The sequence below is a fragment of the Aspergillus fijiensis genome (assembly GCF_003184825.1).
Source record: "Aspergillus fijiensis CBS 313.89 unplaced genomic scaffold BO72scaffold_82, whole genome shotgun sequence".
Taxonomy (NCBI): domain Eukaryota; kingdom Fungi; phylum Ascomycota; class Eurotiomycetes; order Eurotiales; family Aspergillaceae; genus Aspergillus; species Aspergillus fijiensis.
The window spans coordinates 1-15,941 of NW_024469058.1; the positions used below are offsets into that span (position 1 = coordinate 1).

At 50.3% G+C, this 15,941-nt stretch overlaps 9 protein-coding genes across 9 annotated transcripts; 6 read left to right on the forward strand and 3 right to left on the reverse strand.

Annotated features, from left to right (window-relative positions):
- The first annotated feature begins 371 nt into the window (after window positions 1-371).
- BO72DRAFT_452996 (uncharacterized protein) lies at window positions 372-1,017 on the forward strand. Its single transcript, XM_040945877.1, has 2 exons — window positions 372-462; window positions 538-1,017. The coding sequence occupies exons 1-2, from the start codon at window positions 390-392 to the stop codon at window positions 642-644; spliced, it is 180 nt and encodes a 59-aa protein (XP_040796090.1). The 5' UTR covers window positions 372-389; the 3' UTR covers window positions 645-1,017.
- A 910-nt stretch (window positions 1,018-1,927) lies between these two features.
- On the forward strand, window positions 1,928-2,083 carry BO72DRAFT_346528 (uncharacterized protein; the record flags this gene model as incomplete). The annotated part of the gene is made up of 1 exon (XM_040940667.1): window positions 1,928-2,083. A coding segment is annotated over one exon (156 nt), but the record flags the coding sequence as incomplete, so codon positions are not given.
- A 616-nt stretch (window positions 2,084-2,699) lies between these two features.
- Window positions 2,700-4,264, forward strand: BO72DRAFT_501288 (putative general amino acid permease (Agp2); the record flags this gene model as incomplete). Its single annotated transcript, XM_040948966.1, has 4 exons — window positions 2,700-2,911; window positions 2,990-3,725; window positions 3,780-4,156; window positions 4,225-4,264. The coding sequence occupies 4 exons, from the start codon at window positions 2,700-2,702 to the stop codon at window positions 4,262-4,264; spliced, it is 1,365 nt and encodes a 454-aa protein (XP_040796092.1).
- BO72DRAFT_453001 (uncharacterized protein) lies at window positions 4,110-5,177 on the reverse strand. Its single transcript, XM_040945878.1, has 2 exons — window positions 4,225-5,177; window positions 4,110-4,156 (listed from the first exon to the last, which is right to left on the reverse strand). Exon 1 carries the CDS (start codon window positions 5,023-5,025, stop codon window positions 4,507-4,509), a length of 519 nt encoding a protein of 172 aa, XP_040796093.1. The 5' UTR covers window positions 5,026-5,177; the 3' UTR covers window positions 4,110-4,156; window positions 4,225-4,506.
- Window positions 5,178-5,421: 244 nt separating this feature from the next.
- BO72DRAFT_440409 (putative JmjC domain protein) lies at window positions 5,422-6,709 on the reverse strand. The gene is made up of 2 exons (XM_040943448.1): window positions 5,532-6,709; window positions 5,422-5,477 (listed from the first exon to the last, which is right to left on the reverse strand). The coding sequence occupies exons 1-2, from the start codon at window positions 6,456-6,458 to the stop codon at window positions 5,457-5,459; spliced, it is 948 nt and encodes a 315-aa protein (XP_040796094.1). The 5' UTR covers window positions 6,459-6,709; the 3' UTR covers window positions 5,422-5,456.
- BO72DRAFT_453002 (transcription factor domain-containing protein) lies at window positions 6,688-9,518 on the forward strand. The gene is made up of 6 exons (XM_040945879.1): window positions 6,688-6,976; window positions 7,082-7,158; window positions 7,234-7,279; window positions 7,363-8,098; window positions 8,150-8,401; window positions 8,459-9,518. Exons 1-6 carry the CDS (start codon window positions 6,819-6,821, stop codon window positions 9,431-9,433), a joined length of 2,244 nt encoding a protein of 747 aa, XP_040796095.1. The 5' UTR covers window positions 6,688-6,818; the 3' UTR covers window positions 9,434-9,518.
- A 931-nt stretch (window positions 9,519-10,449) lies between these two features.
- BO72DRAFT_390312 (casein kinase II subunit beta) lies at window positions 10,450-11,535 on the forward strand (the record flags this gene model as incomplete). Its single annotated transcript, XM_040941802.1, has 1 exon — window positions 10,450-11,535. One exon carries the CDS (start codon window positions 10,450-10,452, stop codon window positions 11,533-11,535), a length of 1,086 nt encoding a protein of 361 aa, XP_040796096.1.
- Window positions 11,536-13,974: 2,439 nt separating this feature from the next.
- BO72DRAFT_290883 (uncharacterized protein) lies at window positions 13,975-14,712 on the forward strand. Its single transcript, XM_040940357.1, has 2 exons — window positions 13,975-14,160; window positions 14,237-14,712. Exon 2 carries the CDS (start codon window positions 14,261-14,263, stop codon window positions 14,591-14,593), a length of 333 nt encoding a protein of 110 aa, XP_040796097.1. The 5' UTR covers window positions 13,975-14,160; window positions 14,237-14,260; the 3' UTR covers window positions 14,594-14,712.
- On the reverse strand, window positions 14,712-15,264 carry BO72DRAFT_290886 (uncharacterized protein). The gene has a single exon (XM_040940358.1). The coding sequence runs from the start codon at window positions 15,170-15,172 to the stop codon at window positions 14,831-14,833; it is 342 nt and encodes a 113-aa protein (XP_040796098.1). The 5' UTR covers window positions 15,173-15,264; the 3' UTR covers window positions 14,712-14,830.
- Window positions 15,265-15,941: the final 677 nt, after the last annotated feature.

Consider the following 15,941-nt stretch of genomic DNA (forward strand, 5'->3'; position numbering starts at 1 on the left):
TTTTTTTTTTTTTTTTTTTTTTTTTCCTCATTGAAAGTATTTTCATACTCAAAACTCAACAAACTGAGGAGGTTAAGGTTATTGTTTCATTGATCAGCAGCCTGTTTTCTTCCACCGTCTTTCAATCTATATAAAGATTGAGGTTGCATGTACTGTACTTGGAGGGCACACAGTACTTCGAGTACCAAATTTGCATAATACGACTACTTTGGGCATCTGACGTAAAGAACTTCGGAATGCTGGCCAACAACTGTATTCATCCGAATACTGTGCATTTCCCAATGACGAACATCCACCTACCTCTCAGAATTCTCATATATTTTCAGATCCGCTGATTTGTTATCATCGCATTATCTCCTCCAACTTCAATTATCACTGTTGCTCAAACAATGTCCCCAAGTCACTTCGATCAGCCGGGGAAGTTTGAGTCCGTACCTCTCCCGACAGAGAGGCCCGAAGTCGGTGAGGCTCCCCACTCACAAACTCGCCAGCAGAGCCCTCTGGAGCCAGACTTATCGCATCACCTATATTTTGAAGATAATGATGGCTTCTTTCCTCCAAGTTGGCTGGGGCAGAAGCCTCCTGTCCAAGGCCGAAGTCGTCCGTCGACCGCAGAAACCGAAACGACAGCGCGATCCCACTAGACGCTGGATTGGGTTCATGAGGGCTTACAACCTGCCCCTCTCTCTCTCTCTCTCTCTATTCTACCGAAGCAGATCTGGTTGGACGTAACAATGGCGCTCTTTGGAGTTTCACTGCATTTGTTTTTTCTGGCTGGACAATTTTCTGCTGGTGCTTTACTGAGGCCATCGAGTTGTCAAATTTACCATGATTCACCTCCTCTCCGGCCTTGATAAATGAGATGTTCTCTGCAAGTAGCACGGTTAGAATGAGCCTTGAAGACCGTACTACTCCGTACAGTATGTACATACAGCACATTGTCGTCATGTGATCGCAGCAAATGGGCGCCTCGGGCAGTGACGTTATGTCCTGACCGTATGTCTTGGTTCTGTAATCATTTTATTCACAACAGACAGTAAAAAGTCTAAAGTTAGGCTACGCTACGTATTGTTCTCCGTGCTCCGTGACTTGAAATTGTTGTAAACTGGCGTCCCCCACCCCATCTTTCTCTCTCCAACAAGTTCCCGCACACTTCTCGCACCCCGCCAGATCATACCAATTTGACAATGACCTACCTACCCTCTCCTCTTTTCCTTTGATGCAATCCTGGAGCCATCATTATTTCGGAGGCTGGCATTGGAAATCCTTTGGTTGACATTTGTTAGCTACATATAATTGATGGAAGCCTCATGGGTCAAGGAATTTTGCTGTGGGGTTTTCTGAGCCCTCCCTTTGGTCCCTCCGCGCTTGTCTGTTGTCCATCTCCGGGCTAGAAGTAAGGGCCTTATTATCTGCCCGCCATTGTGGGGAGCCAAAATGGAGTCGACCGTGCTGGAGATATCCTTCTTGCTCTATGATTTGCTTTTTTGCGTGTCTCTTGACATACCTGCCGAGGTAGGCCAGCCAATTCAGCAGGCAACTGTAATAAATCATGGTGATTACGATCATGATACCGTCTCACGCCCGCTGCTAGTGGCTTGCTACATATACGACGGTCTCCCTTCGTCCGCTGCTTTCTTAGCCCTTGGTCTCCTCTCCGGAGTTTCTTTCTGCATTTTTTTCATGCAGCGCCTTCTGCCTTCTGTCGATCCTTGGTCTTCGCCCATCCGAATGAACCAGAATTGCAGTTTTGGGTTAAGGCCATATACACGCTTCGCAGATGACCATTGCGACTGTTATCCATGAGGGGCGATCCCCGACGATAGATTGTCCTGATAGCAAGCATGCTGCCAGTCACCAAGAACCCCATGAAAAGGGTGGGGTTGTCAATGGCAGTGAAGAGTCTGCTGTCTGTTCAAACACATTCGCCTCCGACCATACACATCGCAAGCTTAAGCCCAGGCACATACAACTTATTGGCATCGGCGGTACAATTGGCACAGCACTATATGTGCAGATTGGTAAAGGCTTGATGCATGGCGGCCCTGGCAGCCTGTTCCTGGCCTTTTTGATTTGGTTAGTTTCCCAATACTGCCCCCGATTTGTCTGCATACTACCCTTCCTCCCCTCCCCTACTGTTACCCTCTTCCATCTCAAACCGGCAAATATTGTCCCAGAGAGCTTGCCTCAATGAGTGAGTCAACTGTCACTGCAAATCGGCCAATGCATCCACTGGTTGAATGACGCATTGAGACCTGCTGGTCAACTTGAACGAGCTGTCTTTACAACCCCCGTGGAAACTTAAGTAGGATATGCCTGCTGCACATATTTGATCTGGCTGTGAAATAGCACGGCTTTGCATATGGCCTTTGTGATCAAATGCCTCTTTTCACCGTACGTGGAATGCCAAATCTTATATGCTCTTGGAATAGGTCCCTAGTCATCCTCTGTATAACAGTCTGTAAGAGGCCCTATTGTTCAATCCTGTTGGCTTCTCCCCTCGCGGTCCAAAATCATATTTCCGGTTCTACCTCTCTGCCAACAAATGCACCTCGAGCCTTGCACTATTTCGAGATTGAGAACCTTTGAAAGCATGAATACGCCTGCGTTTCTGCCGATCATCAGTCCCTAGGCACCCTGTATCCGTTTCACCTGGTATGACCGTCGCTGAACAAATTCTTGTGCTAGGCCTGGCAGAAATGGTTACCTACTTGCCCATCTCATCACCTTTCATTAGATTCGCTGGTCGATATGTCGACGAAGCCTTCGGCGTGGCTGCTGGCTACAACTTCTTCATATTCGAAGCCGTTATGGTTCCGTTCGAAGTTACGGCATGTAATATGATCATCAACTACTGGAGTGATGTAGTCCCAGTTGCCGGGATTGTTATCATTGTACTGGCACTCTACGTGTGCGTGGCCTCTCCTGCATTTTGATGAACCGTTGGACCGCACTTTTCTAACCAGATCTGAACCTGTTGACTCTTTAGTCTTTTGAATCTCTTTGCCGTCGAATGGTATGGCGAGTCTGAGTTCTGGCTTTCTCTCAGCAAAGTCTTACTCAGCGTGGGGTTGATATTCTTCACATTTATTGTGATGGTTGGAGGCAATCCTCTCGGCGACCGGTTCGGCTTCCGGTACTGGAGGAATCCTGGAGCCTTCGCAGAATATTACAAACCTGGCGATCTTGGGCGATGGCTTGGGTTCTTGGCTTGTTTGATTCAGGCCAGCTTCACCATTGCCGGACCAGATTACGTCTCAATGGCTGCCGGGGAGGCAGTCAATCCTCGTGGAGTTTTACCGAAGGCTTACAACGGCATATTTCTTCGGCTCACGGCATTCTTTGTTTTGGGGGTGCTTTGCATCGGCATTTTGGTTCCTTATAACGACCCCGAAATGGCGGCTGCGTTTGAACAAGATTTGCCCGGCGCTGCGTCATCGCCTTATGTGATTGCAATGGATCGGTTGCAAATCCCCGTGCTGCCACACATCGTCAATGCCATGATTCTCCTTGCTTCGTTCAGCGCGGGTAACAGCTATGTTTACTGCGCCAGCCGTAGCCTTTACGGGCTTGCGCTTGATGGCAAGGCGCCACGTATCCTCACCAAGTGCACCAAGAAGGGTATACCGATCTACTGCGTGCTGGTCGTGCTTCTTATCTCTCTCCTTGCGTTCTTACAGGTTTCCAATGGCTCAGCAGTCGTACTTAACTGGTTTGTTAGTCTGGTAGGGTCCCCTCGCAGAACGTGCCATTAGCTCAAATGTTGACCAGAGTGACAGATGACAGCCTCCCAACTCATCAATTTCTCAGTCATCACCTTCACATACACTAGATTTAGAAAAGCTCTGATCGTACAGGGCGTGGCCCGGCAGACTCTACCCTACCGGAGTTGGGGCCAACCTTATGTCGCCTACATAGCTTTGGTCTCCACATTCGTCATGACCTTCGTCGGAGGATACACAGTATTCCTGCCCGGTAACTGGGACGTACCGACATTCTTGTTTTCGTACACGATGATCGCGGTGTTTCCGATCATTTATGTCGGCTATAAATTATTTTGCCGGACAAAGCTTTGGAAGCCCGAAGAGGTTGATATAATGACTGGTGTGGATGATATAGATGAGTATACGAAGAGCTATGTTGAAGTACCTTCGCGGTAAGCCCTCAACCCCCCACGAGTATGCATGACTGCCATGACGATTCATGTGAACTGACAAGACACAGTAATCCTTTCTCACGATTTGGCGATTGGCTGTTCGGCTGATCTACTTACATCGTCGGACCAAAGAGAGGTGGCAAACATGATGTGTTCTATTGCTACAGGCGGGAGATATATGATCAAGATAGTTGTGAATGTGACGCGCGGTCCGGCTATGCGTCCCTGTAAATTATTCAACCGGTGTAGAAAGCATATAACAACAGCACAAGACGTTACGATTCGCAGAATCGCCCTCCAGCAGCCGACGCGACCGAATTGTCTCTTCTCGGTGCCAGTTGTGAGACTACCTAGTTTTCCTGTCCCTGGTTCTGTTCCTTTTTGATAGCATCCATCCTCAATTTGTTCCGTTTGCCCAAGACTCTCAATGTATTTGTCCGCTCGATCTCGGTCATTTGCTCCCAGTTGGAGATTCTCGATAGTGTTCCATCCTGGTTGACGACCAACGGGCCTAGATGGTCCAGCTTCACGGATGACCCATCACCACTGACGTCGAGCTGTCGCGTCGCAGAGTCGACACTATTTGCATCTGGAAGAGCCAGGTATTCTTTCCGCTCCTGATTTTCAGAGAGGGTGGCGGTGCCCGTAGTCTGAGGCTCTTGGCAAGTGGCCGTCGACATCGTTGAGCAGAAACTGGTGTTATGGTGACGGTAAAGATGAGTAGCGAAGCAATGCGGATAACTAGGGAGATGGAACTGGAATCGTGGCGTACTGATCGCCAATGCGCGGGTGGATGTGGATGTGGTAAGAAGTGGGTTGAGGAGAATGTTGAGGAGAGAGGCACGGGTCAAAGGGCCAGACATGTGCATTATATGTCAGTTACCTAAGCTGTAGCTTTAGTAGGGTGCAAGAGAGAGAGAGAGAGAAAGGGAATCGAGTGACGTGTGACAAACAGAAAATAAAGGGATTTTTTTATCTTGTGAGGTGGAATAAGGTGGTGAGAGGGAGCTCTTGGGCGGGGCCGCGGCGAGGAGAGGATTCTAGAACTTTAGTGAGGGACAACCAACACTTGCCCTCTATAGCTTCACTACTGAGAATACAGGCTTCGAGGTGCTTCCAATGCGATCGAAAAATCTTCCCCCTGTTTGTGGTGACTCTTCTTTGTTTTTTTGTTTTCTTTTTCCCTTTCCCATAATAGAGTTGTATACTATAGACGGGGAAACGTATGATTCGATTCTACTTTTTTTTTTTTTTTTTTTTTTTACAATCTACGGACTATAGCTGCATTTGGCAGCACTTATTATCTGAACCACCAGTTGACCTGGTGAAGGATTAGTAAACTCCCTTTGGCGAACGTGACAGCATGGGATCTTACCGAAGCAGTCACACTATCCCCCAGTCCCTTGATGCTATGCCACCATCCTCGAGGTATGAACATACCGTCTCCAGCCTCTAGGTGCGCTTCGAATCCGATGGGACCACTAGATTCGGTAGCTGCATCATCCCAGACAGCCTGCTCAAGCAGCACCCTCTCCTCGCCGTGCATCATGTCATCTCCCCGAATTGCAGCAGATTCGCGGCCGGCGCTCTTCCCCAGTCGGCGTCGCACCGCGCCGAATACCCTTTGCCCTTCCGAGGGTGGTAACAATCGCACCACCTTCCGTCCGGCCAGCTGGACAAACAAATTTGGGTTCGGATCGCGGTGAAGAGGGGTATACGTAGGCGGATATCCGATCCAAATGTTTGTATCGTAGACATCGCCCTTTCCTACCTGCGCAACCAGGTCTGGGGTGGGGAGATCGTCGCGAAGGACCTGCGGCAAGTCAAGGAGCTGACACTGCGCCAGGTACAGACGCATAGTGTGCGATTCGAGAGATTCCGCAGTAGATATCCATTCGAGGAATAGGCTTAGGGGCGCATAGAACTGCCGAAAGCCATGCTCAGCCGCTCCAGTACTAGTTCTAGCAGGAGCCTGTGTCAGCTCCAAGGGAACCAGAGCATCCGCGCCATATTGACTGAGATAGGCGGTGTCCAATCGGGACGGCGAGTCGCGGAACCATTTCTCGAAGGCGGGAAGGGTTTGAAAATATCGGAGGGGGAGGATTATAGGGTGTTCAGGGACGAAGTATGCCTGACGAAAGTGGTCGGGCTTAAAATCCTCGAGGGATTCCAATGGGCGGTACTGGCGTTGCGATGCCGTCGTGGAGAAAGAGCTGAGGCACTGTTGGCTTGGTTGGTTGCAGTGAAAGTGCCTCCTCCATACCCGGAGGTTATTGTAACATGACCGTTGGGGGACCTTCATCCAGATTGGTGAGATATAACTAGTAAATCGATCTGGCAGGCAGATATTCTGGTGCGGTGTTTTCAAATTTCAGGCCAACATGGTTGGGGGGAGACTGGAAGGTCGGGGAAATTTCCGCCCCGAGCTTCTACCAGTTCCCTTCCCCAAATTGGGCCAATTCTTAACTTGGAAAGTGATAAGCTTACCGCCTTAGAGTCACTCTCTCACTCTACGTAACCGGGACCCAGTCCGACCGTTCACCCGTCTGGGGAAAACGGAAACCCCGCGCGCCCATCCACTGAGGAGAAGGAATCTATCCGCACCAGTCACTGCTTGCTTCCACGCCAACGAGCAATCGTCGCATCGTGTTTCTCACCTAAAATGGCTTCAGAGCCTCCCCAGACTGATATGGCACCACCCCAGCCGGACTCCACGGACCAGAACGAAGCCCCGGCCGCCGATGCGACGAAGAGGAAGGCGGAACAGACTAACGGAACGCATACTCGCACCAAGCGGAATCGCTACATCTCTATCGCATGGTATGATTCCGGCTCTAAAATCCACCGAGACAAAATCCCAGACCTCAGTCATTTGCGGGACTCCAATTTGCTGACACAAGGCTGGGTTCTTTCCTTTGTGTTTAGTAATGAATGCAAGCGGCGCAAGATTAAGTGCAACGGCCAGGTACCTTGCCAACGCTGCGGACACCTTAATCTCGAGTGTTAGTTGTCACCGCGAGGGCTGTGTAACTCAGAGATGACGTCGATGCAAGGGACAAGCTGAGTGATTATCCTAGGCCGATATGCCCCGAACTGCTGCAACAACAATTTCAAGGATTCCGAGTAAGTCGACTGGGCAATGATTCCCTTGATTCCGCGTCACATACACCCCCGAGGCGCCATGGCTCACCGAACATCTTACATAGAGAATTTCGTTCGATGAAAGACCAAATTAAGACTTTGCAAGATCAAGTCAATAGTCTTTTTTCCAACCTAAAGGATCTTCGGTCTCAGCGATCGTCTTTAGACCCACCGGGCTTCGATGGGTTCTCTCGAGATGGCTCCCAATCAGTCTTCACGCCAATGCATGCACCATTGGGGAAACCTCGCATGAAGCATCCGCGCTTTCAGGGCCCTACTAGCTCTGCTTTCAACTTTGATGTCGCACGTTCCAGCTTGCAGAGCATGGGCATTGCGCCAGCTGAGGAGATAACAGATGATCTCACCACAGCACATGCCACCCCTGCCGGTTCACCTCCGCATGTGGGACAGCTTGTTTCCACAATACATCCAACTAAAGACCCGATATGGGTTATCAAGAGGGATGAAGCCCTGCGACTTTGCCAGGTGTACGAGGAGGAAGTTGGAATCATGTATCCTCTCATAGATATTGAACAGGTAGCGCAACAAGTGAACTTGCTCTACACATTTGTGGAAGCTGCAACACGGACTGGCTTTGCACAGAGAGGTCTCCCCGGTGCAGATGGCCTCCATGACGATAGCACGCTTCTTTTGAAGATGATTCTCGCAATCACTTTGGTGATAGAAGGGGGCGGCCAGAGCGAGCTAGCACGGCGCCTGTACCTAAATGTCAAGCCGGTTGCTGAAGCTAAAATCTGGGATCCACTGGACATTAGGACTATTCAACTATATGGTTTAATGGTATGTCCTGTTCTGGAACCACCAAAATACGATTGTTGACCATGTGTCTAGGCAACCTTTCATTTCCATTCGGATGATGATGCCATGGCATACCGTATCGTTGGCATTGCAGCGCGTATGTGTCTTGAAATGGGCCTGCACCGACGAGATGCGCTGGCAAAATCATTTCCCAACGAAGACCAGTGGCCTACCATTGTGAAGACATTTTGGTCGGTATATAGTTTGGACAGGCGTTGGAGCTTTGGTACTGGGCTTCCCTTCATCATTCAAGATGAAGACATTGATCCCAATCTGCCCGAGCCGGTGAGCGCCGTCGTTCGATCATCGAACCAGTTACTCGTAGAGCTAACCGATCCTTAGGACGCGTCTCTACTTTATCTTAGGTGCATGATATCGTACAATCGTATCAGCTCCAAGATATGGTACTCTGGACTTGGCTCAGAAGGAGCAACTGACATACGACACGATGAGATTGGCTATTTGGACTATCAGATTCTACAATGGTATAAACAGGTTCCGGATGGGCTGAAGTTCTACCCAGTCGATGTTCCAAAGCATCACCATGGTGAGTCAACTAGCCGAGGTCTTCGAAGATTGAGGATTCTCTTATATCTACGCATGAATCAGCTTCGGATCCTCATTTACCGGCCGGTGCTGCATTCCGCGGTGAGCATCGCGGAAGACAAAGGTCACGCGCAGACCGTGGTGGACATTGCAAAAGACACGATTCGAGTGCTCACTCGGCTCAACGGGACGTCCGACATCTATCGCACGCAGCAAATCACTTTCAACTATTTTCTAGTTGCCGCCTTAGCGGTCCTCTTCCTCGCTGTATGCCATGCACCGAATGACTTCAACCGGCAAGTGCGGGACGAATTTTACATGGCTCTTGAGCTGGTCAGCGGGTTCAGTACCAAATCTTATGTATCCAAGCGACTCTGGAAGACAATCAAGGGTCTCCGCAAGATAGGCGAACGGTTGGGTGTCATTGTACGACCTTTTGGCACTGATTCCAACGACCCTCATTCTTCCGCGGCTGTCGCAATGGCCGGACTGGCTGGCCACCAGATCGAGGATCTTTCGGTGTATGGGTCGGTGAATGGCACTGGAGAGCTAGGAAACAGCCCGCTGAATGGGCTGCAGATGAGCCATGAACTTACGAATCTTTTCGAGGCGGTTGGGGGTTTTGGCAATTTCATGACTTCGGGAGGGGCGTCAGAGAGCCTTAGTGGCTTTATTGGCCAGGATGGGGAGATCCAAAACACCGGGGAAGGGTTTTCAGGTGTTCTTGGAGATGAAGGCGAATGGTCGCGTGTTATACGGAATTTATTTTAGACGTTTGAGCTGTATTCAGGATGTGGCTACAGCCTGTCTGTGGCTATCACATCGCCGATGAATGAGAGCTTTCCGAATCGTTCTTCATGCCAGACTTAGGGCCTTGATCATTCATAGTATCCATAGTAATTCGTCTGTTCGGTAGAATCCGTCGTCGAGAGGGTGGTGTAAAACTAATCACGTGATCGTGTGGGTGCAGTACATGAAAGGCTCACCTCCGATGCTTTCCCAGAGAAGGAGCAACGGTTGCCATTATATTATATCGGAACAAAACTTGATCTCATGCTGGTATGAGTGCTGGCACCAGCGGGCTTGCTTTCGTCTTGGTCTTCTCTTGCCTTCAATGAGCTGAAATTCAAGTCCCGCCTCTATCTCTCGTTCCCTCTCACCGCCCCACGAATCTAATTTCGGAAGCCCCTCGACAACCTCCGTCGATCCATCCATCCAGAACCGAGCTGGGAGTGCCTGATCCAGCCTCATCCCTAGCTTGCCACTCCTTTGGTGACTCTTGGACTTTGCTTCTGAGCCTGATCTGTGACGTTCCATGTCCATTTAAGTGATTCGCTGGTTAGTGGATGCCCCAATACACCAAACTATTATCGTCGACATCCCTCATCGCACAATAATCCGCCGGCCCGCACATTGCCAATGACCCCTCGCCTTATCAGCCAGGCAGATGATGTACGGTTTCTAATTGACCATCTCAGCAGTTTCCCTTCCACGGCCCTTTCCCACTTAGCACCTGAAACCCTGTGCTTCGTATCTTCTCCCTCTTGTTTAAGGGAGTACCGCAAGGAACACGATTAAACTTGTACCCGGCACTCGATATAGCCGGTGCAGGTTTCAGCCCGCGCTCTGTCTCGGAACGAGATTCATATCGGAAGCCTGGTTTCCCCCGTTAGCTCGGCAACGTGTCGAGAGAGACAGGTTCGGCGTTGGCCGACGGCCTAGACAGGCTGGATCTGAGTCAACTGTCTGAATCAACGCCCTCATCATCCGCGTCGGACTCGTTCGATATGTCGTCGTCGGAAGGTGCACCGGAGTCATGGATCTCCTCGTTCTGCTCCTTGATGGGCCATGAGTTCTTCGCAGAAGTTTCCGAGGATTTCATCGAAGATGACTTCAACCTCACTGGCCTTCAGTCGCAAGTGCCCATGTACAAGGAGGCGCTGGAAATGATCTTGGACGTGGAGCCGGAGGAAGACGACGAGGATGAGGAGGAAGAGGAAGAGGAAGAGGATGAAGATGAGATACTGGGCGATGACAAGCCTCCGGGCTACCGGAGAGCTGGAGAGCGCAGGCATGCACGGGTGGCAAGCGATTTGAGTGTGATTGAGAGTTCTGCCGAGCTATTGTACGGCTTGATTCATCAACGGTACATCACTTCGCGGCCTGGCATTCAACAGATGCTTGAGAAGTACGAGATGCAACATTTCGGTGTTTGTCCCAGAGTGTACTGCAATGGTTGCAGGGTCCTGCCTGTCGGTCGCTCAGATACCCCGGGGCAGGAGACAGTCAAACTGTTCTGTCCCAGCTGCCAGGACCTATACACACCTCCAAACAGTCGCTTCCACTCGGTCGATGGCGCCTTCTTCGGTACTACCTTTGGGTGCCTGTTTTTTATGACTTTCCCCGATTTGGACATCGGATCTCGGATGGACAATTCCCTGTCAGCTCTGTCTCCCACGCGTTCTTCCTCCTTGACATCTTCCTCGATCAACAACCAGGTGTCTCCAGATGTTCCCCCTCCTAACCAGCCCGTTGAGATCAACGGCATGCGCACGGTCAATTTCAGCCCCGGTCTCGGCCCGGGCCGCATTTATGAATCACGAATTTATGGATTCCGCGTTTCAGAGAGATCACGGTCAGGCCCGCGCATGAAGTGGCTGCGCATGAAACCGATTGATATCCGTGAGCTGGACGAGATGTCTCGGTACGAAGCGCTACATGGAGAGGCCGACAACGATGGCGATATGGAGATGGGTAGTGGCAACGGCACCGCTGCTCAGAACGCCGCCATCGCCAGACGGAAGAAAGCCCCAATGCGAAGGCGCCGGTACAACCCGGATCAGATGAGCATCAACGGCACAGAAGCTGGCTGAAGTACTCGTGATCATGTTTGGATGAGAACGTCGCACTTTTTCTTTCTTTTTTTTTTTCTTGGGCTACTTGTGTGAACACAACCTCCTCATGTCTCCTGGACTCCTTTGCTCTTTTGAAGGATTGAGTTTATCTCCTGTTTCTCTTTTTGCCTTTTTAAATTCACTTTCCTCATTCGACTTGTCTGTCTACCATCATCTCCTCCCAGCGAGGTTCGAATTGCACCGTAACGGAGTCAAACCGCTGCCGGCAAACACCACCTAGTCCGTTCGCTGCCATGCGTATCGGCCCAAAGCTCATATATCTACTCATGTTCAGTAATCTTGTCTCACGTTGCCTTATGCTTCGCTCCTCCTGTTGACCTGCATTCAGGCGTCGTTGAGTCAAGTTATCGTCTTTGGCATACAGATTCACGTTCACAAATACAGTACAAATACACCATGCACAAGATTATTTATGCTGCGGACAATTAGCTTGTTGATTGAATCGTAGTTGCGCAGGAGAAGTGTCTGAATTCCAGGAAAGAAGCAAATTCACCGAGCCCCAGTATTGTCTGGTGTTCCTCTGAACCAGAAGCGAGAGGATACTGCCGGGACCAGCATCACGGGGGCATTCGGACTTTCCGTAACAAGTTACAGCAGGTATGTTAGTACAGTATATTGGGGAATTGGGGGGGCGGGGGGGGCGGTTTGCGTTTCGGCGAAGTCCGAGTCCGCTCTAGGCTCAGTCATAGTCGCCTAACAACTAACTAACTAGGTAACTAGTAGTAGTAGCCCTCAGGTGACAACCGCCAATGGCTAATTTACTTCTCGCTCCTTGCAGAGTATCCGGCATGCCAACCTGGAGGTCCGACAACCCAAGGCAAGACCCAAAAAAAAGGAGATAGAGATACTGTGGGCAAATCAAATAGGGAGAGAAATAAACAGCACAAGTAGCTTAACCATATATGCCATTGGTTACCTAAATCACTCATCTGCACTTTGGGAGGGGTGGAGAGTCGAAACCTGCCTGCTTCTACGGAGGAGTGGGGAGTACAGTACACCACCAGAGAGCCACAGATCTGACGAGTGCAGATTTCTATCTATGGCCGTATCTCCTGGCGGAGGGGCCGCTCCGCACGTGGTCCATATATTAAGAACAGGCAACCTTCTGAACAATGCAGTGGGGGGGGGCTCGGATACATACATCTGATTGCATCGACCGTAATCTTCAACCATCGGAAGAATTAAAGTGATGATGCGTATGGGGACGATGATATTGGCACCGTTGAAAATCCTCGGTCAGCATTATTTATTCAGGTCCCGATTTGTGATATATTCTCAATTGTAATCGGCGGCATGAGCCTGGTTGTATGCATGGGGACATCTATCAGTTCTATAATCCTCTTAGGCGTCCAACCGTCCAATCCTATAGGCATCTTCACGTCTTCATGTGCTTGCCGATATGATGCACGGTCCGCTCACTTACTGTCTACGGCATAGACGGGGTCGGATTTCACCGTTCGTCTGCCCTTGGCTATGACCGACAGACCTTTGGTTGAGCCGCGTCGGTTCTTATTGTTTTCATTTCTTTTCATCTTTTCGTCTTTCATTTATCCCCCCCTTTTTCTGCTTGATTTACTCTCTCTTTCTTCCATTCATCATGCTTGATGGATTTGCACCCGATGCTACTGGGATCTCACATTAGCGTGACCCGATGGCTGCCCGTCTATACGAGCTCCGACCGAGTGAGGGGAGCCCTTTCGAAGGCAGGGATGCGTTCCTGTCCTCTGAATCGCCCAAATTCCATGTAACCCGGTGCCGGGGTGTCTGGGATCGTTGCAACGTTGGAATAATTCGTGACTCAAATCATAGTCTCAGCCGCGCCGGGAGAGGGCTATCCTGGTTGGTACCGCTGGGCTGTATCTCCACGGTGTGTTGCACGATACCGCGATGAAAGAGTTACCTCAAAGGGTGCCGGAGGGTGTATGGACAAATTGGTCCGGACGAATTCTCACATGTAACCGGCCCTGACTTAGTCCCGAGAGGTTGGATGGGCTTACTTGCTCGCATCTAGCGGACTAAGGCTGCCACTTCTACTGAGGAAGGGGGTGACAAGGCTGCCCTCTGATCGAAAGAATCTTGACCCATAACCCGGGACCTGGAATCAAGGTAAGCTCTATGCTGTAGCCGATGGTGAAAGGGACGAGAAAAGCGATGTTCTCGAGATAGGTGGATATCATAGAAATCATAGAAGTGAAATACGTCGCAATTGTGTTGTCCAACAAGGCCCGGTCTCTGGTATTTTCAGCACTGTCTAGTCTAGAGTCGCGGGGATAGCAATAGTGCGTGTTTCAGAAAGGAGGACATCGTCATAAGCAGAACTTGCCTTGACTGCGACCAAAAATAACCCTTGTGCGATTCGTGGAGTAGCCCGATTTTAAGAGTCGGTGATATGCATTAATTCCGAGTACGATTACCATCTGAAGCGAACGGCCCCGGGCTAAGTCGTGCAATACGACGAGATATCATGGGTTATAGGTCCAGACTGTCTTCAGCCGATACAGACCCGAACAACGATCCAAACTGCACACTTGAGACGAGACCCATGAACCAGCCTGGGTGCAAGTCAGCTAGCATCTGTTGAGGGTGAGGATGCGCAAGAACGTGATTTGGAATCCCCAAATCTGTCGATGCTAACATAATTTGTACTACGTCTTGCTAGGGTGTGTGGAGGCGCAGCAGCAGCATGCCAGCAGTCGTGTGGCATACGTCACTTAGGCCACTTGAGCAGAGCCTCCTGGCATGGAATGAAAAGCAAGATCAGTCAGTAGTACACATACAGAGCGGTGGTTGGTTTCTTTCTTTCTTTTTTTTTTTCCTTTTTTCTTTGCTTTTCTTGTCAATTTTCTTTCTTTTTTTCTTTCTTTTTTTTTGTTCCCGTTCAAATCCCACCATTGCCGTTTCGATCTTGCTGGGGAACAAAGGAGAAGGGAGGGGATCATCGGGAGCGGCACGGTTGCCCGGGCTAGATTCTGGCCCAGGCGCTGAGCGGCTACAGTGGTGGAGGTTTGTGGGTTAAGGATCTTTTGGATTCACCACCAAGGCTCCAAAGTCCTTGAGTCTTTGTGATCAAGAGAGAGCCGCCTTGAAGCTTCTCGCTGTCTCCGTATCGATGGAAAAACTGGCCAACAGTGATTGGCGGTCGAGTCTAAGTCTTTGAGCTCGATTCAAGAAATCCCTGCAAAGGTTGCATTCCGGTTGGTGAGATATCCAGACCAGGCAAACCACTCGGCCCCAAAAGTGGAAGGCCTTGCGATCACCTTAACCTAATATAAAGTCCTTTTCTGGCTCGCCGCGAGCAGCGAAGACAGAAAGGGGAAGGGGGGGGGGGGGGGGGGGCAACCAACCATGCACGGTTGTTGTGAAATGTTCGGCCCCATTGAGGGTGATTCTCCCAGATGAGTACTGTAACGAGTAAGTGGAGTTGCTGCTGCTGCTTCACGCTCTTCCGACTTGAGTTGAGATGCATGTAACTCAGAGAGCCAATCTGTTGAGGTAGGGTATGTACAAAACAAATGGTGAAAGTGACCCAAGCAAAGAGGAAGCTTGAGTGGAAGAGCCGGAGCTGAGGGCGCGGGCGCCTGCGGGCGACACTCATGGTTTACTCAAAATGGAAGGCACGGGGCGGCCGACCGACGAGCCGCTGATGGCAGGCACGCCTTACCAAACAGGGTAAAGTGCTCAGCGCGGGCTCTAGGCTTTTCGAGGGTCACTGGGTGTACTCCGTAGATACCGAGTAATTCAACAGTCACTATAGATACCTACTACCTACGTAGGTGCCCTAATGCAGTGGGGGGGCTGAAAAGAAACAATGGAACCTGAAAGGGTGCAGACGAGCCAGCCAATCATACATGTGAGCCAAGTAGGTATCTGGCGGAAGGCTCCTGGCTTCGAGTTCCACCCAAACCCCACACACCCCCCTTCCTCCCACCCCCCACCCTCGAGCTGTGGTCCACGGTACGTACCTAGTTACTTCATTTACTTACCTTACTAGGGTATACTAATCATATATAGGTACATTAGGCCTGGGAGTTGAGTCAACGCATAGGCAATACGTATATACGTGTGCACACTAGCCTGATTGCATCTGCGCGCACTAGCTGGCTAGGGTAGATTAATTAGCTACTCCACCGGTCCGGCCCAAAGATTGGATTAGAGAAAACTACCTCACACAGTCTCTTTGTTCTTTCGCGCTCAGATTCGGACTTAACCCCTTGGAAAGATGCTCCCTAATTGAAGTAAAGTGAATTGATCTGTATCATTATTTGCGCTCAGCCTCAATAGTCCAATCTCGCGAATAAACCCCTAAAGGGCCGTCTGGTGACAAGAACGCCGCTAACCCCATGCCTCTATCTGCGTCCAAGGTC

Coding starts and splice junctions, on each gene's coding strand:
- BO72DRAFT_290886 (XM_040940358.1), bottom strand. CDS start 15,172: ATGAGTGTCGCCCGCAGGCGCCCGCGCCCTCAGCTCCGGCTCTTCCAC.
- BO72DRAFT_290883 (XM_040940357.1), top strand. CDS start 14,261: ATGCCAGCAGTCGTGTGGCATACGTCACTTAGGCCACTTGAGCAGAGC.
- BO72DRAFT_453002 (XM_040945879.1), top strand. CDS start 6,819: ATGGCTTCAGAGCCTCCCCAGACTGATATGGCACCACCCCAGCCGGAC. Junction 6,977..7,081: donor CGCTACATCTCTATCGCATG/GTATGATTCCGG, acceptor CTTTGTGTTTAG/TAATGAATGCAAGCGGCGCA. Junction 8,402..8,458: donor ATCCCAATCTGCCCGAGCCG/GTGAGCGCCGTC, acceptor ACCGATCCTTAG/GACGCGTCTCTACTTTATCT.
- BO72DRAFT_453001 (XM_040945878.1), bottom strand. CDS start 5,025: ATGCACATGTCTGGCCCTTTGACCCGTGCCTCTCTCCTCAACATTCTC.
- BO72DRAFT_440409 (XM_040943448.1), bottom strand. CDS start 6,458: ATGAAGGTCCCCCAACGGTCATGTTACAATAACCTCCGGGTATGGAGG. Junction 5,478..5,531: donor GGGATAGTGTGACTGCTTCG/GTAAGATCCCAT, acceptor ATCCTTCACCAG/GTCAACTGGTGGTTCAGATA.
- BO72DRAFT_452996 (XM_040945877.1), top strand. CDS start 390: ATGTCCCCAAGTCACTTCGATCAGCCGGGGAAGTTTGAGTCCGTACCT. Junction 463..537: donor GACAGAGAGGCCCGAAGTCG/GTGAGGCTCCCC, acceptor TATATTTTGAAG/ATAATGATGGCTTCTTTCCT.